This window comes from Petaurus breviceps, unplaced genomic scaffold (assembly GCF_028583685.1).
Source record: "Petaurus breviceps papuanus isolate PSGF00001 unplaced genomic scaffold, PetGlider_PUasm1.0 76, whole genome shotgun sequence".
NCBI classification, from domain to species: domain Eukaryota; kingdom Metazoa; phylum Chordata; class Mammalia; order Diprotodontia; family Petauridae; genus Petaurus; species Petaurus breviceps.
This window is the reverse complement of record NW_027186473.1, coordinates 43,942,721-43,967,532: the sequence shown is the minus strand read 5'-3', so window position 1 is coordinate 43,967,532 and position 24,812 is coordinate 43,942,721. Positions and strand designations below refer to the sequence as shown.

At 40.6% G+C, this 24,812-nt stretch overlaps 1 protein-coding gene and 1 long non-coding RNA gene across 5 annotated transcripts in view; one reads left to right on the top strand and one right to left on the bottom strand.

The window, feature by feature from the left end:
* Window positions 1-23,416, bottom strand: part of LOC138175102 (uncharacterized) — a 41,106-nt gene extending 17,690 nt beyond the window's left edge. Inside the window, exon 1 of one of the 2 annotated variants that reach the window (XR_011171876.1) lies at window positions 23,213-23,416. This is a non-coding gene — a long non-coding RNA (uncharacterized lncRNA). Of the gene's footprint in view, window positions 1-3,295; window positions 3,507-23,212 lie in introns of those variants that run through there. The other variant, XR_011171877.1, reaches the window with a different exon arrangement.
* RNF150 (ring finger protein 150) overlaps window positions 1-24,812 on the top strand; it is a 386,314-nt gene that overhangs the window by 282,074 nt on the left and 79,428 nt on the right. For all 3 annotated transcript variants that reach the window (XM_069105421.1, XM_069105420.1, XM_069105419.1), the window contains one exon: window positions 21,730-21,826. In XM_069105421.1, coding sequence (XP_068961522.1) covers window positions 21,730-21,826 — 97 coding nt within the window. The remainder of the gene's footprint in view (window positions 1-21,729; window positions 21,827-24,812) is intronic.

Genomic DNA, 24,812 nt, shown 5'->3' with positions numbered 1-24,812 from the left:
CCTTATTTGTAAAGGGAGGGGGCTATGGCAATGGAACATGGTATATCCTGTCTGATTCAGTGTCTAATACTGATAAATAGATGCACAGATATACATATATTTACATATATACATGTATATAATGTGTCTATGTATATATATATACATATATTTATTTCTCTGAACTGCTTTTTTTCTTTTTCATTCTTATATGATTTTTGCATAATAGAAAGAGATAAGAGGTATTCATAAATAAAGAATATATGGAAACGAAAGATAGCTGTAAAAAATATTTTTTTTAAGTTGACTTTAAGATTTTCCATTGGTTCCAGTGCCTCCTTCTTTGGGGAAGAGTGGGATTCCCCTTATGGGAGATCATCAGTCAAAAGCCTAATAATCAGTCATGATGTTTAATGTTGAAAGGTTTCACCATCAAGCAACAGCTCAAGTATAAGAACTTAGAGCCCTTGACTAGCTCAGAGAGTTCATGATACTGTACAGTTCCTAGGCTCATTGGAGCACTCTGTTTTGTCTGGTGGCAGCCTGTCTCTTTATAGGGATATTTGGCCTTTCCTTCAATGTGCTATCCATTCTCGACTCTCCTTTCTCCCTTAAGATTATTACAGAATTTCACTTGAGCCAATTCCAAAGATTCACAGATGGTGTTCTGTCTGAAACAGGGCTTACAAGTCTTTCCAAGGCTAGAGCTTAACTAACCTTATTAGTGCTGAAAAAGGCAAAGCAAGAATTTAAAAACAATTAAGTGGAAGACTGGAAAAAAATTGCCACCTTTTTTTTTTCACCTCAATAAGCAGCTTTCTGCAGCAAATGAACACTGGAAGCAGCACAAGTGATTGGAGTGTAAATGCCTAGGGTTATTTGGACACAAAATCACTTAGGATACAAATAGAGATAAGATAGCATTCTGATTTGCAGTGGGGTTTCTCATGGTCTTTTAGATAGAGTTAGAACCTTAGATAATACTTTGTGGTGGGCTTCCCCACGTGCAAGGAAAGGCTGTAAAGTCCTTGGTATCAGAACAGCCTGAGCACTGAACAGCATATGAAACTTAAAGCTAAAAAAAAAAAAAGTCACAGACCTGATTATGACAACTATACTCCTGCCTAAGGCCAGGTAGCTATTTCTTCCTAGGAATAGCCAAGAATAGCTAACATTTATATAGCACGTTAAGGCTTAGGAAATGCTTTTGTTCTACATACCTCATTTCATTCTCCCAATAACAACCCTGTGAGGTAGCTACTGTTGTTATCTTTATGTTAAAGAGGAAGAATTTGGAGCTCCAAGAGGGTAAGTGACTTGCCCCATTGTCACATTGTCTCTAAGTGTCAGAGGCAAAATTTGAAGGCAGGGTTTTCCTGAGTCCAGGTCACCTGACCCTTAAGCCAGTATTTTCATGGCTCAAGATTCTAGTTTGCTCTTATGTAACATAAGGAAATTGGAGTGTATGGTTTCTAAGGTCACTTCAACCACACATTCAACTATTCAAAAAGTACTTCCAGGAGTGGGGAACCTGTGGCCTTCTAGGTCTTTGGGTGAGGCTTTTTGACTGAGTCAAAGTTTACAGAACAAATCCTTTTATTAAGGGGATTTGTTCTGTGAAGTTTAGATTCAGTCAAAGGGTCACATTTGAGGAGATAGTAGGTCATATGTGGCCTTGAGGCTGCACATTTCCCACCTCTTAAGCAGCCTTCTATAAGACTGGGCTCAGAATCAGAAATACCTGAATTTGGGACAGCTAGATGGTATAGTGAATAGAGCACTGGGCCTATAGTCAGGAAGACCTGAGTTCAGATTTGGCCTCAGATACTTGCTAGCTGTGTGACCCTGGACAAGTCACTTAACCCCAGTTGCCTCCAAAAAGACAAAGAAAAACCTGGCAGGGTGGCTAGGTGACACAGTGAATAGAGCACTGGCCCTGGAGTCAGGAGGACCTGAGTTCAAATTCGGCCTCAGACACTTAACACAAAAACTAGCTGTGTGACCTTGGGTAAGTCACTTAACCCCATTGCCCTCCAAAAAGCAAAAACAACAACAACAAAGAAGAACCTGGCAAATTGCACCTCTCACAGTTACAAACTAGGTGATCCTGGGCAAGTCACTTAACTTTTCTGACTCTCTAGTAACAGAGGACTGCCCTACTAAGTCACATACTCTTTGGCTAGACACACTGGCCTTCTTGCTGTTCCTGACATGAAAAATTCCATCTCCCTTCTCCATGCCTTTGAACAAGCAGTCCCCCATACCTAGAATGCATCCCCTCTTCACTAGTTCCTCTTAGAATTCCTATCTTCCTTTGAGCCTAAGCTCAAATGCTACTTTCCACATGAATTCTTCCTGATCTCTATAGCTGGTAATGCCACCCCGAAATTGCCTTGTATTTATTGTGTATGTGTGCTGTGTACATTTGTTTTGCACATATTTACATCTATACTTGTTGTCTTCTACTATAAAACATAAGCTTTTTGAGGGTAAGGACATCTTTCATTATTGTCATCACACCTCCAGCACCTAGCACACTGTCTGGTACAGAGTGCCTACTGAATCTGTTGGTTGAGTCACTGATGGACAGGTGCGAGTCTGCATTGGTGATGTGAGTTCCTACACATAGTTTTCCATGCTGAAGAAGTAACAGATCCTTATTAGTGATTAGAGGAGATAATATTTGTAGAGCACTTAGTACAATGCCTGACACACAGTCTGTATGATATAAATACTCATTCTCTGACCTTTCTCCTACTGTATACACCTGTGTGCTAGATGTTATCCTAGTCACTGGGGATACTGGGTCCACATCCACAAGGAGCTTACATTTTTAACCAGACCACAATATACAGCCAGATCCCTAAAAATTGCAAATACTATGGTTGCATTATTCAAATGCACACTGTATATTTCCATTGGGCTTGAACTAATTATCATATTTTGCATAATTATAACTTCCAATAGTGTAAATCTGAATATAGATAACCACCTCAGGGGATTCATTATTCCTCTAATGGAGTCCTAGCTATATACACAGTTAAGTCCATGCAAAGTGTTCAAAAGGCAACAGAGAATGCTTAGAAAGTTGGCCTCAAAGCCTGGATGATGTGAGCCCAATGATGCATATAGCCCCTGACACATATTGGTTCTATGAACCCTGGCATATCTCACAGCTTCTCAGGGTTCTGAGGTTCCAAGTTTCAGAGAAGGTACCAGTCTGCATTGGAAGAGTGAGATTTACACATACACACACCTTAAACCAACGAAATCACAAGTCCAAACCCTCCACCTACGTAAATTACAGCTTACATACCATTTCTCTGTCCCTTCTTCCCTTGAAGTTTCCCTGTTTTTACTAATCCTTGTATATTCCCAAATGATCCCCAGTAAATTCTTAGTACTGACCAGTTGGCAATATACTTATCCATCTCAAAATGCTGACTTGAAGTTTCAACTGAAGTTTCCCAGAGCCTTTATGTGGAAGCCTAAGGCGCCCACACCCTTATCTGGCTCTGACATTCATTCCTGCAGCTCCTTTTTCCTGGGCACAGTCATTCATTTACTTTTCCTGACTGCTATCATCTGATTCTAAAATGACTCAAACCATGAGTCACATTTTAATATTTGAAAACTCAAAGAATTCTAATCAAGGCCATTTGAATTGCTGAAAATAGACACTAGCTGCTCCCCCAAGAAGCCAGGCTCCCTTTAGAATGAGGCCCATGCGCACACTGAAGAGCTGGCAAGCCAGGAATTTCTGAGCTTCTTGGGACTCACCAACATCATGGAATGCTGTAAAAGGATCTGGCTCCTAGTTCAGATCCTTGTCATGCTTGGACTTAGAAACAGTAACTGGCTCACATCTGGGCTCTGCAAAAATAGCCTGGTCTGATTTTATTCTTTGTGAATGTTGGGACAGTGATGAGGACTAGACCTGTTGATATAAGCAATTCAAATCAGTATGGGCTCTGTAGTCTGTAATCTTTGAGAGTTGCCTAGAGGTTAAGTGACTTACATAGGGTCACACAACCCGTGTGTGTCAGAGGAGAGACTTAAACCTGTCCCTTCCAGGTTTTGAGGCCAGCTCTCTACCCACTGTATCACACTCCCTCTTGAGGTTTAGGCACTACTTTAAGTCTCTGATCCTATGACTTTTGACCAATTTTTATAAGATGTGAAGCTGCTGGAAAGGACCCTAGAGAGATTATCGTTGTTTCTTAGAACCCTTTGGTGATCTGATGAAACCCATGGACTGCTTCTCAGAATAGTATTTGTTGTCTACATTTTTAATTGAAAGAAATAATAAGAGTCATTTAGATTTTAATGAAAATAAAGGTATCATCCTTTCCTGCCCTCATTCAAGGACCCCCTGAAATCTCTTCATGGACCCCTTGGCTACTTCTGTGCCCCAGGTGGAGAATCCCCTTTCTAGCCCAGTCACTTCCAGCCAACAATGTCCAACCAGATGAAAAACCTGAGACTCCACCCCCACCCCCAAGCATCTCCAAGCAAAGACTGGAGAATCATTTGTCTGCTACACAGTAGAGGGAATTCTTTTTCAGGTATATGTTCGTCTAAGTGGTCAGTGGGATTTCTCTCAACTTTGAAATTCTATAATTTTATGATGAGACTCGCAAAAGGCCCTGCAACTAGTAAATTGTAGGCTTGGGCTTTAAACCCAGGGCCTTTGGTTCCAAACTGTGTCTTTCTCATTACATCACAGTCTTCTGAGAACAGGTTATAGAATGGACTGGCACAAGGCCAGATTGTGTGGAAATGAGGAGGAGGAGGAGCTGGGTATGGGGTTATGGTGCTGTGGTTTGCAAGGGAAACGTTGCCTTGTGATTAGAGATTTGAACTATAGTAACCTCTTTAAAGATAGCACTCCAGTATCAAGATCCTTCATTTGCATTAATCATCTTGACATATCAGTTGGATGCCAACCACTGTTGGTGTCCAGGCCAAATGATATAATTAGACCAGTGTTGGATTCTAAGGACACAATTTTCCTCTACTTGAGTCTAAAGAGCTCGGGCAAAACAGAAAGAAGGAAGTGACAACCTTTTTTCCCTTGAAATTTTTATCCCAAAGGATCGTGGTTTTTCTTTTCACTCCCAAGTCATCTTCTTACCAACCACTATGCCCTACTCTGCCTCAGTACCCTCAATGCCTCCTCAACTCCAGTTCTGTAACCTTAATCAAATCAACTTTCTCATTGTTCCAGAACAAAGGATGTGTCCTTGTCTCAGGACTCACCATGCCTTCAGTGGTCCAAACCTAAATATCCCTCTCTGGCCACCACCACTCCCCTATATGTATTGTCTTCTCCTATTAAATCTATGCTCCTTGTGGGCAGGAACTGGCTTCTCATATATTTTGATCCCTAGTTAACACAGAGTTTTAACACACTATATGTGCTTAATAAATGGCAATCAATTCAACCAGTATTTATTGAGTAATTACTGCATATTGGGTGAGCAGCTAGGGGCATAAAATGCTGGACTAGGAAATAAAGAAGGTATGAGTTCAGATCTGTCCTCACATACTTACTAGCAGTGTAACCCTGGGCAAGTCACTTAATTCCATTTTCTTCAATTTCCTCATCTGTAAAATGAGCTGGAGAAAACCACTTTAGTATTTTTGCCAAGAAAACTCCAAGTGGGGTTACAGAGAGTTGGACATGACTGAAAAACAACAAAAAAAAAATGTATCAATAAAATGTATTGGGAACTGTCCCAAGTGCTGAGGATGCAAAGATAGCAAAAGCTTTGTCCCTGATCCCAGCAAGCTCCAATGGGGACGTGCAAATTACTGTCTACACGCAAAGCATATACATATAAGCAGTTCAAATGGCAGGTAAGACAGTGGGGGGAGAGAAGAGGGAAGGCTTCTTGTCTTCCCCAGAGGTGGCATTTGAGCTGAACCTTAAAGGAAGCCAGAGAATTAATGAGCAAGAGTTGAAAGGGGAGATTATTTCAGGCAGAGCTGAGAGATGGAGTGCTCTATGTTAGGAAAAGCAATGTGACTGGATCATAGAGTAAATGCCTTTTTATTCTTTCATTCATTTCCTCTAGAATAGAAGAAACGTTAATTGATCTTAATGTCAACTGATGAAATCTCCCCACTTTTTTGACTTTTCAGCTTTCTTTACAGCTATACTCAAAACCCAGGGAAGCATCATGGTTTAATGGAAAAAACAATATATGTGTGATCTGATGATCTGGTTTCTAATACTGTCTCTGATACTTCCTGCCTGTGTGATCCTGGGCAAAGCTATTTTAACCTGAATCTCAGTTTCTTCATCTATAAAAGGAAAAGACTGCACTCTTAGATGGCCTCCCAGGTCCTTCCAGCTCTAGATCCTAAGAGTTAAGTAAAGAAAATTATACCGAGTCTAGTACAGTATTCCTCATCCCCATCCCTATCCCAAACCCAAGAGGGTAATTTGAAACCAGCTGAGTTTTAAGGGTATGGTAAAAGATAGATCTAAGAAGTACAGCCCTGCTGATTGTATCAGAAATTCAATACATTCAATAAAAATTTACTAAGTGCATTTTTATGCAAGGCATTTTGGTTTCAAAAACTATTATAACGACAATGAAAAATAGTGGTAAGAGTAGCTAACATTTATATGGCATTTACTGTGTGCCAGGCACTATGCTAAGCCCTTCACAATTATTATCTTGTTTGATCCTCATAACAGCCCTGAGAGTTCCCCATTTTACAGATGAGGAAACTGAGGCAAACAGTTAACGAGGGTCACGTAGCTAGTAAGTGTCTGAGGTCAAATTTACACTCAGGTCCTCCTGACTCCAGGGCCAGTGCTCTGTCCACTGCACCACCTCACTGCCAAATAAAACAGTTCCCATCTTTAAGGAACATACATTCTTCTATGGGCATATCTATACAAGTAAGTATAATACAAAGAAAATTGAGGGGGGAGAGAGAGGAGATGGGGAAAATCACAGATGGCTTTACACAGAAGGTGCCAGTTGAGGAAAGACTTGAAGAAGGAGAGGATTCAGAGATGAGAAGGGAAGGTATTCTAGGAATGAGGAATAACAGCTTGTGTGAATGCATAGGGTGGCAGATGGGCAGTGTCCAGTTCAAGGAACAGATAGATAAATTCCAGCTCTTCCCTAAAAACCTGGGAGCTTGCTATCTATCTCCAGAGAGAGAACTGATGAACTCTGAGTGCAGACTAAAGTACATTTCTTTTTTATTTTCTTTATTTTTCTTGGATTTTTTTGTATGTATGTTTTCTTTTTCAACATGGCTAATATGGAAATAATGGTTTGTATGATTTTACATGCATAATTGCTTACCTTCTCAAAGGGGTTATAGAGAGGCAGGAGAGAGGGAGAGAATTTTGAAATCAAAACTTTAAAAAATGAATAGTAAGATTTTTGCAATTGGGAAATATTTAACAAAATAAACTGAAGTATATTTTTTTTAAAAGCTGGGAGCCTAGTGTGTCTAAAGCAAGGGTCAGTGAAGACGAAGTGAGCAAGTATGCCCAGCATTGCATTGTCTTACTTGTTAGGACAATATCTAGGCATAATCTCTATAGCTACCATCTCAGAAACTGGATTACCTGAACAAATTAAGTATTTATATGAAAAATTAATGTCTAGCACGCTGTCACTGTCTGCAGCTTTTTTTCTTCGTGTTTACAAAACTTTAAATAGATGGAGATGGGCAACACAAAGGCCAGAATGGTTCTTACAGATTCCATTAGCCCAAAGGTCCCTATTATCAATCAGTCAACAATCATTTTGAGACAGCGTCTTAGGTGCTAAGAATGCAAAGACAAAAATACACAGTCCTTGTGTTCCAGAAGCTCATTCTCTTATAAAGTGTACACATATAATTAATCCAAACTGGATGAAAAATAAATACAAGGTAATTCCCGGTAGTGGGTGAGGGGTAGGAGTGGTGGGGAGGCAGGAATAATTATTGAGGGTGGGGGTGGAAAAGCTTTACATAAAAGGTAGCCCTTAAACTGAACTTTGGAAGAGTAAGGCATGTGAGGAATAACCCATTCAACAGGACCATAGAGAAAGCATGCTCGAGCTGAGTTTAATAGGGTTCAAGAAGAATGGGACTGCACTTGATTTACTTCATTCAGTTCTTTTTTTTTTTCATTCAGATCTTTAAAAAAAATTTTTTTTTAAACCAGATGTTTCATTAATGAGGATTCTAAGAAGGACCTTGGACAAGTCTCTTAATGTCACTGAGTGTCATTTGTGAAATGAGGACTAGTTAAAGGGATAGCTTTTTGTGTGTCATGGATCCCTTTTGGTGGTCTGGTTAAACCTTCTGACCCCTTCTGAGAGAAATGTTTCTCATTTTTTCATTCACAATTAAAGTAAATGCTAAGTTTTAGTTAAAGGCTCGTGAATATAAAGATGTAATTTTTTCTCCATAAAGTTCATGAAATTTGTCCATGGATCTATTTTAAGAACCCTCGGGCTTGATGGTGATCTCTGAGTTCCCTTCCAAGTCTTGTCATATTCTCAATAATTTCCGTGGATCTGAGAGCTCCTAAGCTTGGAAGTTCTCTTCAGTAATGTAGATTGCTGCCCATCTCTGCCTGCTTATCCTGGTCAATTCCTATCCATGCCCTCCCATAGGTTTGCTACAATAGTTAACAGCCTTCCTCCATCTCTTCTGATACCCTGAGAATACTAGTGGAGCATTCAGGATGTCCACTTCTCATCTCTCACCCTCACTATATGACCAACTTATCTTTTATTCCTAGCATACATTTTAATAATTTTTTTTCAGTTATACATAAGGACAGTTTTTAACATTCATTTCAAAACATTTTGAGTTCCAAATTTTCTGCCTCCATTTCACCCCTATCCGCTCCCTAACATGGTGATCAATTTGATGTAGGTTACACATATGCAGTCACTAGCATACAGTTTCTTGGTGACCTCTTTTGCCAGCATTCTCCATCGTCCACAGCCCGTTCAATTCTACTGTTTGCCTATCATTGCCCTCTGGGAAGTATTCTTTTTTAATTCTTGGGCAGTTGTTGTGTTTGTATCACTGATAGACAACAACTCTGGTAGAATGTCAGCATTGAGAAGTGCCTTGGTTCCTATGGGAAGCTGGGGGTCAGTAAAGGAGCTTTTTGGTCCAATCCAGACTGCTTTCCTTCTCTAGATACTCTAAGGTTCCTTTCCAACTCTAGCAATATGAGTCTATGACCTTGTTCAATTCTGGACCTAACTCTTCCTCTGTACTGTCTATCCCAGGTAAGTATTCTAATTTACCCACTCTCCAAGTCTTTTGTCATTGATTCTAAATTTGAAACACTAGCTCATGCCTTAACTTATGAAAGGAGTTTGCTCACAGTAGCATATTAAGAAGGAGAGGGAGAAGAGGAAGGAGGATGTTTGGTGATTAGAAGAGCTACATGCTGTGTAGTCCTTCTGAGGGAACGAGTTGGGCCATGCTAGGGATGCCTCTCCTAGCTCCCCTTTCCTTCCCCTTCACTCTCCCCAGGATTTTTTCACTTCAAACTCATTGTTGAATTCCTGATTCTCCTTTTCTTTCCATTCTCATTCATGTCATTTCAGCAAATATTTCTAGAATCTTTCTGGTATAATGCTCTGCCTTAGACACTGGACTATACAATAACTAAAAGGACCACCATCAAGAACCTCATTCTATAGAGGGGGAGGGAGAGGAGGCATCATATATGTACATACATGCATGTATACATACATATATGTGTGCATATGTACATGTATGTGGATAGATTAGATAGATACAAAGATCCTTACAGAAAACATGTACAAAATAACTATCAAATAATTTCAAGTGGGAATTCTATCAGCTAAAAGAACTCAGAGACTGCCACCTCTTCTATGAAGTGGCCCTTGAGCTTTGACATTGTTCTCAGGACCAGGCATTTCTAATAGCTAGTAAGGAGTTCCAATAAGCAATTTAAAATATACATCTCAGTAGACACTCCAATATCATCATCATAATAGCTAGCATTACTATAGTGCTTTAAAGCTTGCAAAGCTATTTATACATATTATCTCATTTGGTCCTCACAACAACAGAGGGGGAGGGATTTGATGCTATTATTATCCCCATTCTACAGGAGAGGAAACTGAGGCTGAGAAAGGTTAAGTATCACCCAGCTAGTAAGTATCTGAAGCAGGTATTGAATTCATATCTGTCTGACTCTGAGTTCAGCATTTCTTTCATTCCATAACAACACCTGGCTTGTTAGATCTATTTACAAATGGCTGAACCTACATCACTCTCCTCCCATGCTCTGTAGATCACTCTCCTTTAAGCTTCTCCAGATTATTTTGAGGATAAAATGAGTTAATATTTGCAAAGCACTTTGTAGACCTTGAAGTACCAGATAAATACTAGCTGTTGTTGTTATTACCCAGGAAGGGCCTGGATTGTTGGGTCTTGGGATCCAGCAACATTCTGCATCACCTTCCCCACTGCATTACATTACTCACCAAGGGGGAGGAAGGAGGGAAAGTCATTACAATCTGTATGTTTCACTAAACAAGGTGGGAGATTGTGTACTTTTAAGATTTTGATAATGTTGGCATGGTTCTTTTTTTAAATATCCCAATCTGGGGTGACAACAATATGGTAAAGACAAATGGCTTTGAAAGAATTAGAGTCTCTAATCAGCATAATGACTAACCATGATTCCAGAGGACTAATGATGAAACATGCTACCCACATCCTGATGGAAAAGTGAAGGACTCAAAATAAACACACACATCCATATATATATATATATATATATATATATGTGTGTGTGTGTGTGTGTGTGTGTGTGTGTGTGGATATAGAATATATGTAATATATAAGATATATATGTATGTGTGTATAAACGCTAGTTTCCTTCCTACACCAACCCTTCAATTTAGAATGAAAACACAACAAAAGTCCTCTTGCACAGTGTAGCTGCTGTGGAGGTGTAAGACCAATAATACCAGCACACAGGAGGGCTGCTAGCACAGGTTCTTTGATCTGCTTTTCTAAAGTAAAGAGCTTCAAAGGGGTCAACAATCTTACTTTAATTACACAATGCAGACAGATGAGTAGAAAGAAGTGAGTATCCAAGAAAATATAATAGACAAGGCTTTGACTGTCTAAATGAAGTAAGAGATACCTAATCACCAGACCAGGAAGCACCAACATCTGGGTTCACAGGAGGTGGGGGGAGTCCTTAACAATGGCTACCTAGAGTCTCATCTGGCAGAATCACAAAGAAACATTATTCCCATGAGCAAGCCCCTAAGCAAAATACCAACCTCCCAGAATATATATACATATACATACATACATACATATACGTGTGTGTGTGTATAGTTTTGATTAGTAGGCTCAGAGCCAGAAGCCACCACAACCTACGGGATTCAGTGCCTAATTGGCTCAATACCAAAAGGTGTTGAAAACCTTCTGGTAAGCAAGCTTCCCCCAAGCAATCTCCTCCACCAAGACAATATAAATCTCCCTGAATATGGGCTCTCTGTGACTTAGGATGTGTCATGATTGTGAACTGGGCCAGAGCTCAAAGCAGCAAGACATCCATAGTTGAAATACCTGTGTACCTTTAGACCTGGGTTCATGGTCCCTGTTCCAAGGAAAAAAGGAAACACATGTGGTCACATAGGTCTGTTAATGAATGGGGAAGATCTTATATTCCATTAATCCTACACACACTTGTATAGTAAAGCAAAACATTTTACAAATACATATCTGTATTTAATATATGTATTGTATATGTGTGTGTGTGTATATATTTATGTGTGTGTGTGTTTTCATGACCCATTCAGAAATTATTTTGCTTGACTATACAAGTATACAACAGTGAAAGATTTTTCTTTCATTCTAAATTGAAGGGTTGGAATAGGAAGGAAGGAAACAGGTATTTATTAAGTGCCTACTATGTGCTGGCATTATACTAAGCACTATGAATATTATTTTATTTCAACCTCACAACAGCCCTTGGAGGTAGCTGCTATAATTATCTTCATTTTGCTGTTAAGGAAACTGAGTCAGAGATGACTTGTCCAAAGTTATACAGCTAGCAACTGTCTGAAAGCAGATTTGAACTCGGGTCCCCCTGACTGCCAAGCCAAGCACTTTATGTACTGCAACATCTGGCTTAGAGAGAGAGAAAAGAAGGCAGACTTTTTGATGATTGGATATTTTGTTAAAATAAATTTTCTCATACTGGGAAAGAGTAAAGAAAATGAGCATAGTGTTTATAGAAGATTACATATAGAAGGCAGATTTTTGGTGATTAGAAAATATATATATATATATTTCCGTAATAAATATTCTCATGCTGGAAAGAGTTTGGAAAATGAGCATAGTATTATAGAAGGTTACAGTTGGTATTCTTGGGTGAGATCTCACTGTCAAATTGGAGTGGGAGAAGAGGAGGAGGGAAGGAAGAGAGAAAAGGAAAACTGAAATAGAAAAACAAAACAGATAAGATTAATCTGGCTGGTGTGCTTTTGGCTTAGCACTGAACAGTGGAGGATTTAGGGCAATCCCAGGATGCTCAGAACTGATGGCTTCCAATTCACTCATCCACCGGAATAGCAATAGGGGGAAAACAAAGTTAAGATTCAGGAAATAGGAATGGTTTTCCTAGTGTTCTTCAAGAACTCGACCATTCAGATTCCATTCAAGTCTTCACTGAATCCCCCTATCAAAGATAATCAGTGACAGTGATTCTGATCTTATGTTTTCTAGATAGAGACTAAAACTTTATCTCCATTCTGTGCCATGTCCTTTATGCTGTTAGGCATAAAGCAATCTGATATATGCTCTACTTATACATTCATATTAAACATTTTCACATTAGTCATGATGTAAAGGAGAATTAGAGCTAATGGGAGAAAACACAAGAAAGAAGAAACAAAACAAAATAACAAAAGAAAAGGAGACCAAATAGTGTGCTTCCATCTGCATTCAGACTCCCAAGTTCTTTCTCTGGCTGTGGATAGCCTATATCAGATTGCTTAGTATCATTGACTGGTTATTACTATCTCTCCCTCTGCCACTCTGACCAGAGGATGCCTCTCTTCAAAATCATTAAATTATTTTCCAAAGCAGGAATGTTTATATAAATAAAGGATTGAGGGTGTGTGAGTCACTTAATGTCTACTCCATTTAATGTCTTGGGCTAATTTATCTGTTGTCCACTCCAGATAGCACTTCCCAAAATGGTCATGCTCTTTCCCAACTGCAAATGACCCCTGAAAGAACTTCTCACAAATTGTTACCTGTTACTGTGTGACTTCATCCCACTAGGTCACAGGCCCCTTTCCTGCAAGATGAGACTTCTCAGGACCCTGCCAGCTCCAAATTCTATGAATTCTAGGAAATGCTTTATAGATGATTAAAAAAAATCTAGGACTGCTTTTCAGATTAATCTCACTGTGATATATGCCAAGGAGAAGTGCATCAGCATAGCAGTGGGGTGACTTTGGGGATACAGAATCTTATGAGTCCACCTACAAATGCACTGTTGTATATGTTCTGTTGTGACTCCTATAGCAGAAGGTTTAGCTTTTTAGTCCTTCTATAATGAGGGAGGTTAATGTAAAGGATGGGGTGGGAAGAGGAGGTAGCTGGAAAGAGATTGTGTGTAAAAAAAAAGATGTATTAAAATATTGAGGAGGGAAGGGGAGAAGGATGATAGACAAACAGACTTGGGGGCATCTCACGCCTCATACAGATGATGCAAGTTTCATTAATCAGGAAATATAGTTTAAAAGTAGGAATTAAGTTTGAGGGGACTGACTACCTGAGAGTGGCCCTGGTCTGTCTTTCAGACCAAGCCTTGCCTGAAATTGAAATTTCTCTCAAAAGAAGATTCTTATATTCTCCAAAAGACTCATGATGGAAAATGCTATCCACATCCAGAGAAAGAACCTGAATGCAGGTGGAAGCACACTCTTTGCTCTCCTTTTCTTTTGTTATTTCGTTTTGTTTCTTCTTTCTTGTGTTGCCTCTCAGATCTAATTCTTCTTTATATCATGACTAATGTGAAAATATGTTTAATATGAATGTATAAGTAGAGGCTATATCAGATTGCTTGTCATCTTGGGGAAGGAGGAGAGGGTAGGAGAGAAAATTCAAAACTCAAAATCTTATGGAAATGAATGTTGAAAACCAAAAAGAAATTAATTAATTATATATTTAAAGAAATAAATAAAAGAAGATTCTTTGCCCCACATGAAAAGATCTCAGAGCAGAGTCGCCTCCAGCTAACTTGGTCCTTTTAGAATTAAATCTAATTTTTGAATGTTTCCTGGTCACTAGAGCTTGTGTCTCTATCAACGCCCTCTCTGTCTTTCTCTTTCTGTCTAAAAGGTTTGTGTGACTTCCCAATTAATTTCTAGTAGCTAATTGCACAGGCATCATTCGTGCAGAAGATAATTTCCCAACAATTTTCCAGGAGCTCTTGGGTTCAGGGACTACTAACTTATCAGTTCAGAAAATTTGAATTTCCCATGGAAAAGACTAGGAAGAGAGAAAGGCCCTGCAACAAAAATAAGGCCAGAGGAAGAAAGTCATTATCCATATCCTACCTGGCTACATTACTGGCCTTTTATTGGATAGGTGCCAGTAAAACCTTTTTTATAATTTTTGATACCCTTAAGGAAGAAATAGAGGGAGGGAGGAAAGAAAAGAAGGAAGGAAAGAGAGAGTGAAAAAGAATAGAAGGGAAGGAAAGAAGGAATAAAAGAAAGAAAAAGAAAAGAAAGGAAGGGAAGCAAGGAAGGAAAGGAGAAAGAGAGAGGGGGAAGGAGGGAAGAAGGAAGGGAAAATAATGTGTGTAAAGCATGTTACAAACTTTACTACACTGTTAAACCATTATTTATTATTATTACTCCTCCCTATCATGAAATTCATTGTCAGCTAAACTGGCATTCTGAGACCGAAGCCATTCTCCTTGGCTGGAATTAATTCCTTCTTCACTGGTTCCTCAGACACCTTGTCTTCCTTTGGGGCTAAGCTTAAGTGTTTACTTATCCATGAAGCCTTCTAAATTTTCCTTCTAAAATCTTTAGTTGTCCATATATGTATATCCCACCCCTTACCCTAGGAGAGAATAAGTGCCTTGAGTACAGACTGTCTCATTTCTGCATTTTTATCTGCAACACTGCCCATGGGAATCACTTAACAGAGGTTTGTCAGATTGAATTGAATTCAATTTGATAGTTTTAGTTTTGGCATTCCAGGTGAGTTGAGTGCACCCCAAAAAAACTTTTCTTTTTTTGGTCTTGAATTTCTATCCAAGTGACACAGCCAGGGGGACAGAACCTTTTTGACACATCATGTTTGGATTCAGCTCTGAGACTGGAGCTAGGAGGCAACATGGTGCCATGGAAAGGATACCAAAAAGCTAGGATCAAATGAAGCTCTGCCACTTAACTTTCTACCTTTCTGACTTTGGGCCATTCACGTTGCTTCTCTTTGCCTCTGTTCTGTCAAGGGGGCTGAACTGGAATACCTTCAAAGGCCCCTCCCAGCTCTACATAACATGCTCTAATGAATTCTTAAATACACCTGAAGGAAGTACAGATGCATTGATGATTGTACCAGATCACCTTTTCTTTTCCAGTGGGGTCATGAGGAGTGGTTGTAACCCAACCCAGAGACACTGTGAAAAGGTTTTCCATGTTTTCTAGTAAAAAAAAATCACTCATGCTATATAGAATGCCATGCCAAATAAGTTGTTTAAGGGGCTCTAAAGTGGATCACGAGCTTAGTGTAGACACTCAGAGAGCATTCATTCCAGTTGGGAAAGGCTGCATCGGTGTTGGTTCTCTGTAGGTGCCAGTGTGGTTCCCATACCTTATGAGCTGAGGCAGAGGGAGAAGCTGGAGCCAATGCCAGGGGGAAGATGGAGTTATTCTCCTTTTAGCTCAGCTATTAAGGGCTGTATAGGAGGTAGAAGCTAGCGATGTGGACATGTCTGGGAGACTGGGAAACTAACACCCTCCCTCCCTCTATAGTGTTGAAAAGAAGGATGTAGGAGAGGAGAGAAATATTATGAAAAAGGGAAAGAGTATCACACAAGAAAGTATAGGTGAACCATGAAAACATTTTTAAAAACTCAAGGATATAAAAATCCATCAGTTTAGATGACAAATTTTGCATTTATTGATTTTATTTATTTTTCTTTCTAAAATTAATTTACTTACAAGAATTCATTATCTCTTGGGGCAGCCAGGTAGCACAGTGAGTAAGAGTACTGGCCACAGAGTCTGGATGATCTGGGATCGAATATGGGCTGAGACACTTAGCACCTACCCAGAAACACCTGGCCGTGTAACCTTGAGCAAGTTACTTAACCCCAATTGCTTCAAAAAAAAAAAAAAAAGAATTCGTTATCTCTCCTATTGTTCCCCCCCCAAAAAAAGCCCTATTTTTTAAAAGAAAATGCTCATAAGAAATATGCATAGTTCAGCAAATTAAATTCTCACATTGTCCACATTATCTGCTTTTAAACCAATATATAGCCAGACATGGTGGCACATGCTGAGACTGGTGGTTCTCTTCAGATTAGTTCAGAGCTGCAGTGGGGAGGGTGGGGGGCAAGGGGAGAAAGGGGGTTAAAGCCAATCAGGTGCCCACATTCAGGTCAGGTACCAGTTTGGTAAAACCAGGCAGGTGTGTGCACTCAAGCTAGGTATCATATTAATGAGTACCACTGGGAGTGAGGGGCCACCAGGCTGCTTGATGAAGGACAGACTGACTCAGGTCAGATAGAAATAGAGCAAGTCAGTGTTTTCATGCTCATCAGCAATGAGATCAATCAGGCCTATGAGGAGCTGCTGTGCTTCCAACCTGGACAAGATAGACCTCCCTCCCCCGAGTTTCCAAGGAAGCAAAGTGTGTGTGTGTGTGTGTGTGCACGTGTATGTATACATATAAAGTCTCTATACACACATATATGCATGTATAAATATGTAATTATGATTAGCTTCATTTGATATTAGTAAAAAACCTAGTTCTTTTCTAAGTTTTTTAATGTTCCATTGAGCCTAAAAGTAGAGGAATACATCCTTCTATGTATGTCTCCTATTTGAATGTGTATAAAAGGGGATACAAAGTGGGCTAGTGGGGTGACCTTAAAATCCAAGAAGATCTAGGTTCAAATATTGCCTCTCACTTATAATTGATATGTATGATCATGGGTGGTATGATTAGGGGAAGCTAGATGATGCAGTGGATGGAGTGTTGATCTCAGAGTCAGAAAAACTCATCTTCCCAAGTTCAAATTTGGTCTCAGATGCTTACTACCTACGTGACCCTGGGCAAGTCACTTAACCCTGTTTGCCTTAGTTTCCTCATCTATAAAATTAGCTGGAGAAGTAAATGGCAAAGCACTCCAATATCTTTGCCAAGAAAACCCCAAATAAGTTCAGGAAGAGCCAACAGGACTGAATAACAAACAAAAAATCATAGGAGGCAAGTCACTAACTCTAATTGCTCCTTGCAATTCCTCTAGGTACATGAAGTAGATAAATTCTCCATCTTTGTGGTGGAATGTATTTCCCCACACTGATGAAATTCCAGGTCTGGACATCCTTCTTCCCCTCACCAGAAAAAGAAAGGACAACTTCATTGGTCCTTACTTTCTCTTAATCAGTATTCCTGCTGACTCTCTCCTGTGTTGAGTCCTTTTCTCCTTACGGCTTATGACCATTTCCTCTCTTCAGGGAAGAAAATAATGTGCCCAGTTGTTCATATGCCCATTTGTCAAAATGCCTGCTTACAGTGTTTGTTGGTGATGACAGATGCTGGGAACTATACAAAGGAGGGAGAAAAGGCACAATCAAGGAGATTTTTATTTGTATCTCAGTACCTAACACAGTGCCTAGGACAGTGGATGAGTAACAAATGTCTCTTGTTGCTTGATTGACTTCTTTAGGCTTTGGGTGCCCCTCCCTCCTGGTTCTCCTTTTGTGTTCACCCTTTGTTCTCTTGGAATTTTCTTCACTGCTTAGGGGCAGTGTAAGGAATCTAGATTGCAGCCCAACATAAAGGATTCTAAGAGTATCTGATTTTTATGGTGTGCAACGAATAGTATGTGAAGATCTATGAGTAGTAGGAAAAACCCTATATTGGGAGTTGACTAGGCCATACCTCTTCCCCTTTCTAATTTTCAATGCTTTGATCCTGCCTTGTTGGCACTCAGTATATATGTTAAAAAAATAAGCATGGGTGTGATGGTAAATTTTTAAGAAGTCTCTGGGGGAGGGGAAGAGAGAAGTACACAGCACTTTTTTTTTTTTCGTTTATTCTGCATTATAAATGTTTTCTCCATCACTTTCTAAAGCCTAGACAATAAACAAAACAATAAATCAGACCCTGATTTGTAGCATTTGCTGATTTCTGAGGTTATCAGATGTTCATGCTGAAAATTTAACATATGTCAAGTTCAAGCTATCTCCAGCACCCCTGTACTGGAATAATTATGTGTTTTATCTTTTCAGTCCTTCTTTTGACCTTTGTTATCCCCTTGTTTTCTTTTGAGTTGAGACTTCCTTTCCACATCCTGAAAATGACATAAAGTAAGACAATGTACACATAGTGACATTGATGGTATTTCACTTAGTAGGCCAAGAGGACCCATTAAGGAATTGTAAGCAGGGGGCTTAACACCAAACTGTGCTTTGGAAGATTTGTCTGCTGACCTAGTGTGAGATGAATGGGAAGGAGGTGTAGCAGCAAGCACCCCAGTGTCCCCAGGGTGCCTGCGCACACAGGTTCTTGGATCTGCTTTGTTAAAGGAAAGCAACTCAAAATGGGTTAACAAGCTTACTTTAATCAGTCAGACATATATCGTTTACCTTGTTCAGGAGAAAAGGTCAGCACCCTGAACCTCAAAGTATACAGGCATAATTATCAAGACAGAAACATCAAGTAGACAGATTTCCAAACTGTCCAACCATTACATCCATACCCAGTCAACATCTGGGTTTCCACATTCTGGGTTTTTCAAAGCCGGGGGACTCTCAACAACGGCTTCCCAGAATTCAGATCAAATTACAGAACACTTCTCAAAGTGAGTCCCAAAAACAAAGCTACACATCAGGGCTTATATAGCCTTCTCCTGGCTCAGAGAATGTAACAACCTTATTGACTCACTGGCCAATCAAGAAGTATCTACTGAAAAACAAGCCTCCCTCCCCAGGCTTCTGGTGCACTTTAGCCTAGGGGCAGGGAAGATCTTCCAAATTTGCATTCCCATTACAGGGGGAAAGACCAGAAGCAGGGAAGGCGACTGCAGTAGTCCAGCCACAACGGCATAAAGAGCTGACCTGGGCTGCTGGCATAGAAAGGCCAGAAACCATTCTCCTACCTTTGTTCCTACATCTTCAGCTATTCCTACTTTCCATCCTTCAACAGCTTCTCTTCCTACAAGGCTGTATTTCTCACTTTTCGTGCACTCTGATTCCTTCCTTGGCTGTCTGATCCACTGATCACCTCTATGCAGATCTCTTTTTTCTAACCCTGATCTCTCTCTTGAGCGCCAGAGTCATATTTCTAACTGCCTGCTAGACATGGACCTAGATGTCATGCTAGCATCTTAGAGGACACCTGTCCTCCCCATCCCCACTCCCAAGAATTATGAATTAATCAACATTTATTAAGCTGGATATTATATTATGTGCTGGGAATTGTGCTAAGTTCTAGGGACACAAAAAGAGACAAGGCAGTTCCTGCCCTCAAGGAGTTTACAAAGTGGGAGATAACATGCAAAAAAAAAAAAAGAAAGAAAGAAAAAAAGCAAAGCTATATAGAGGATAAACAGAAAATAATTACCAGAGGGAAGTCACTAGAATTAAAAGGCAATAACAACAAGAAGTTAACAGAAATAAGTATAGCTTCTTCCTTTTTTGTTTCCCTAGTATTTATATCCCCAATCCCCAGCTTAGTACTTGCACATAATTGGTACATAATAAATGTTACATGAATTGGATTGAAGGGAATGGCCAAAACCAAACATCATACTTCTTCCCTTCCACCCCCACCCAAAATACAGTTCCTCTCCCTGACTTTACTCTGTTAATAATCCCCTATTGTCCCAGTCACTCAGGCTAGAAATCTCAGAGCCTCCTTTGACCTTTCCTGCCTAACTTTTATCCTCCAGCCGGTTAGCAAGTCTATGGATTCTACTTCTGAAATAAAGCTTTTATCTGTCTCATCCATTACCATGACCATTACCCTCCTTCAGGCCACTATTAAATATCACTTTTGCTATCAAATTAGTGATCCAGTCAACCTGCCACCAGACCCCACACCTCTCCACTCTGTTCTATATTCTTTAGCCAGATAAATCACTCCTTTTCCCCACTGATACTTAGTAGAGACCAGTCTCCCTAATCTGGCATTTAAGGCCCTCTACGACCTGCCTTCAGCCTACTTTATCTGATGATATTTTCCCTCTCGTAGTCCCCGCTCCCACCAGACTATGTTCCTGGATGTTCTTTGTACATATTCTGAGCTTTCCTACCTCTATGTCATTGTTGACATAGTTCTTTCCATCTGGAAAATGCTCTTCTGCAATTTAGCCTTCTATAATCCTACCCCTCTTTTAAGGTCCAACTTAAATGTCTCCTCTTTCTTGAAGCCTTCTCTGATACCCCAACCAAAAGGAATCTCCCTTCTTTGATTCCTGATAGCATGTTGATAGTACCATCCATGCATTTACTAATTTTTTTTGGTATTATAACTTGAAGGAATGGCAGAGGCAGCTGTCTTATTTGAGAGTAATATAACAACAACAACAACAATAAATGACAGCATTGTGCAATTTACAAAGCACTTTATACAAATTATCTCACTTCGTTCTCAAAAAAGCCCAAGGAGGTGGGCAGTCCAATGTTAGTCCCATTTTATAGATTAGGAAATGAGTTAAGGCTGGGAGAAGTCAAAACAGCTTGCCCAAAATGGTAGAGCTAGTCAATGAAGAACATGGGCTCAGGCAGTCTTCCAACTCTCAGTCCAGCTCTCTTTCTTCTACACCCAGAAAAAAGGAATAGAAAGTCATTCTGAAGACTTGTCTCTGTACGTTTTCCACTAACGTTCTTCCTGTAAATGTTGGGAAGCTGTCGTGTTCCTGCCATGTTGAAGCAGGTGAGAAGCCTCCCTGTTTCCACATGCCCCACATCTTCTGAAATTTGGCAGACAAAGCTGAGAATATTTAACATACATGCATGCATACACACACTCACACCCTCTTGAACCAGGATAAATAAGATTGTAAACATATTCCTGGTATCATGAAAAAAACACTGTTTTTGTTCAGTTGTTTCAGTCATGTCTGACTCTTCATGACCCCACTTGGGGTTTTCTTGGCAAAGATACTGGAGTGGTTTGCATTTCCTTCTCCAGCTCATTTTACATATGGAAACTGAGGCAACCAGGGTTAAGTGAATTACCCAGGGTCACACAACTAGTAAGTGTCTGAGGCCAGATTTGAACTTACAGTGATGAGCCTTCTTTACTCCAGGCCCAGCACTCTAACCACTGCACCACCTGGCTGCCTAAAAAAAGAATGGGAGGCGAACAGTAAAGAGATGGACGTTATCCTTCCTTTGTGACTTTGGACAGCTTCCTTCACCTTGAGGGGTCTCGGGGTCCTCACCATAAAGCAGGGGAAGTGGGAAGGGCCGAACAATGTCCAGTGCTAAAAGTCTGTGACTCTCCTTGCAGGCATCTTTTCCACAAATCCTGTGTGGACCCCTGGCTGCTAGACCATCGGACCTGCCCCATGTGCAAGATGAACATCCTTAAGGCCCTAGGCATTCCGGTAAGCAGTTTGTCCACCTGGTCCCCAACCCCCAGCGCCCATCTCCTCCTTGTCTTTTCTACCAGCTCACGAGGAACACAAAGCAGGAAAGAGTCCTAGGTCATTGCCTGGGAATTTTCTTCTTCTGAGCTATCCACTGAGGGCACCCCCAGGACAGGGTCGTCATAGGACTGGCACCACCTGAGGTAACCCTGCACGAGCTCCTTTTTCTGGGGGTAACTTTCCTCACTTTGTTCTCACTATGAGCACTTTCATCCCTAGGGGTTTTCCCAGCCCCTCTTTAATTTTGGATCATCATTCCTCAGTGTCAAGGTGCTATTTATGCCATTAGCATTTTCTTTTTCTTGTTAACAATGAGACAAATAGATGTAGTAGGAAGAATACTGAGCCTAAAGTCGAACACCTGGGTTCAGATCCCACTTAAGACATTTTCTGTGTGACCCTAAGCAAGTCACCTAACCTCTAGGAATATTGGGCAATGCCTCTATTAAGTCCTATTCCGTTTGGTTTTTTATTGTTGTTTTTTATTTTTTTTTGAGGGGAGAAGGCAAGGCAATTGGGGTTGAGTTGGCCAAGGTCACACAGCTAGTGTGCCAAGTGTCTGAGTCCAGATTTGAACTCAAGTCCTCCTCACTCCAGGGTCGGTGCTCTATTCACTGTGCCACCTAGCTGCCCCCAACTAAGTCCTATTCTGGTTGTAATTTGCATGAGGGGTGAGGGTTCCCAAAAGTGAGGAGAGCACAGGTCCATGATTACTTATTTAATACATCGGTTGTATTTCTAGCACCTGCTCAACACCAAAGGGAAATTACACCAACTTCTTTTTTTTAATGTTACTTCATTCTCTGGGTTTCATTTGAATTCTAGTCTCTGAGCCACCTGAGAAGTTGGCACACAGCCTTTATAACAACATGAGGGAGCACAGCAGTGATGGGAGAGAATGCCTCAGAGACTGTTTAGCTGTTAAATAAAGATCTGTGTGTAGATTCTTCAGTGTCCAGGATATTGGAAACAGAGCCTTCTTTCCATTCTGCCATCAGAGTAAGCCCCCCTCAGTTCCAAATATCCATAAAAAGTTCAGTGTCTCCCCCGGTGAGGAGACTCCAGCCAGCTGGCTTCAAGCTGAGGAAAAAAGACTTTTCCAGGACCGTGTCAAATTTAGCCCACAAACAATGGTAGCTAGTGAGCCACCAGCTGTTATATGGACGTTCTTCCTGAACAGATGAGGGCAGGCAGCAGGCCAAACTCCCAGATCCCAGAGTTGTGCAAGAAAGAGGAGAGTCCAACAAAAGACGGTGTTTGAAAAAAGCCAGACCATAATGAGGACAGCAGCCCCAGATACCAGTCCTCCCCTCCCTGCCCTTCCCCCTTTCACCCCAGCCTTACCTTTGTCCCCTTTGCTCTCAATGATGACAGTGAAATCAGAGGAGGACGAAGCATCCCACAATGTTAATGAAATAGGACTCTGATAAGAATCATCATTGAAGGAGAGAAATCATGCCAACCCTTTGATTCTCTTAGAGCTTTTGTGATAGAAGAGCAGGAGAGGGGGCATTTTGAAGGGCAGTGATCGATTGCAGTGACACACATTTAGCCTGGCTTTTCTTTCCGTGTCCCAGCTGCCTTCATGACAGCTGTGTGCTGATCTCAATGGTTTATGCTCACAACACAAATCAGCTTGTGTGAATGCAGGACTGGAGAGGCATTGGAGGAGCAAACCACTAAATCATCAGTCTGTAGTCATAAATACAGAGTCTGCATGAGGAAAATCCATTATAAGTAGAAAACATAGCTCAAAACCCAGGCTATGGTCCCCCTCCCTGCCTCCCCCACACATATGTGCCTTAGAAAAACACCCTTAGAACTCAAAGTATCAAGAATTTCCTCTGCTTACACTTGGGCTATATCTAGTTTCTGTGCCCAAAATATTTATGTGCCTTTACGTAAGCAAGGTGGTTCAGTGGATAGAGCACTAGGCCTAGAGTCAGGAAGACCTGAGTTCACATTCTGGCCTCAAACAATTAGTAGCTGTGTGACCCTGGGCAAGTCACTTACCTTTTTGTTTTAATCCACTAGAGAATGAAATGGCAAACCACTCTAGTATCTTTGCCAAGAAAACCCTATGGACAATATGATCCATGGAGTCATGAAGAGTTGAACACAACTGAACAACATGAGATATAGGAGAGGTAGAATGTCATGGATACAGGGTTGGTTTTGCAGTCAAGAAGACATGAGTTCAAGTCCTACTTTCAATATATACTGTTTTCATGACCCTGTATAAGTCATCTGTTCTCTTTTTTTTTTTTTTTTTTGCCTATTGGAGGGCAATTGGGGTTAAATAACTTGCCCAAGGTTACATGACTAGTTTAGGTTTTGTGTGTGTGTGGGTGTGGGTGGGTGGGTGGGTGTTAAGTGTCTGAGGGCAGAACCGAACTCAGGTCCTCCTGACTCCAGGGCTGGCGCTTTACTCACTGTGCCACCTAGCCACCCAGACATCTGTCCTCTCAAAGACTCCGGACGCTTGTTGGTCTGCATCTGAGGATGGGGTTTCCACATTAGTCATTCCCTGTAGCCATGAAATTACAAATCCAAAAGCTGTAATATATATGTTTATATTTATGTTGATAGAGAAATAGGAAAGATTAAAGGGAGTTGGACTGGGGAGGGAGAGAATAGGAATTTCTCTAGTACCTACTATGTCCCAGGCACTTTTTACAAGGAATCATAGATTTAGAGTCAGGTGGACCTTTAAAAACCTTTTAGTCCAAACTTCTCATTTTACAGATGAGGAAACCGAAGCCCAGAGAGGTTAAGTGACTTGCCCAGGGTTACATTGTTAATAAATGTCAGAGGTGAGACATGAACCCAGATCTTTCCGATTTGGAGTCCATAACTATCCACCATGCCATGTTGCCTCTCCAGAGAGGTGAGGGAGATGGAGGAGGAAAAGGATAGTGGAGAAGAGAGAAGGGAGAAGGAGAGG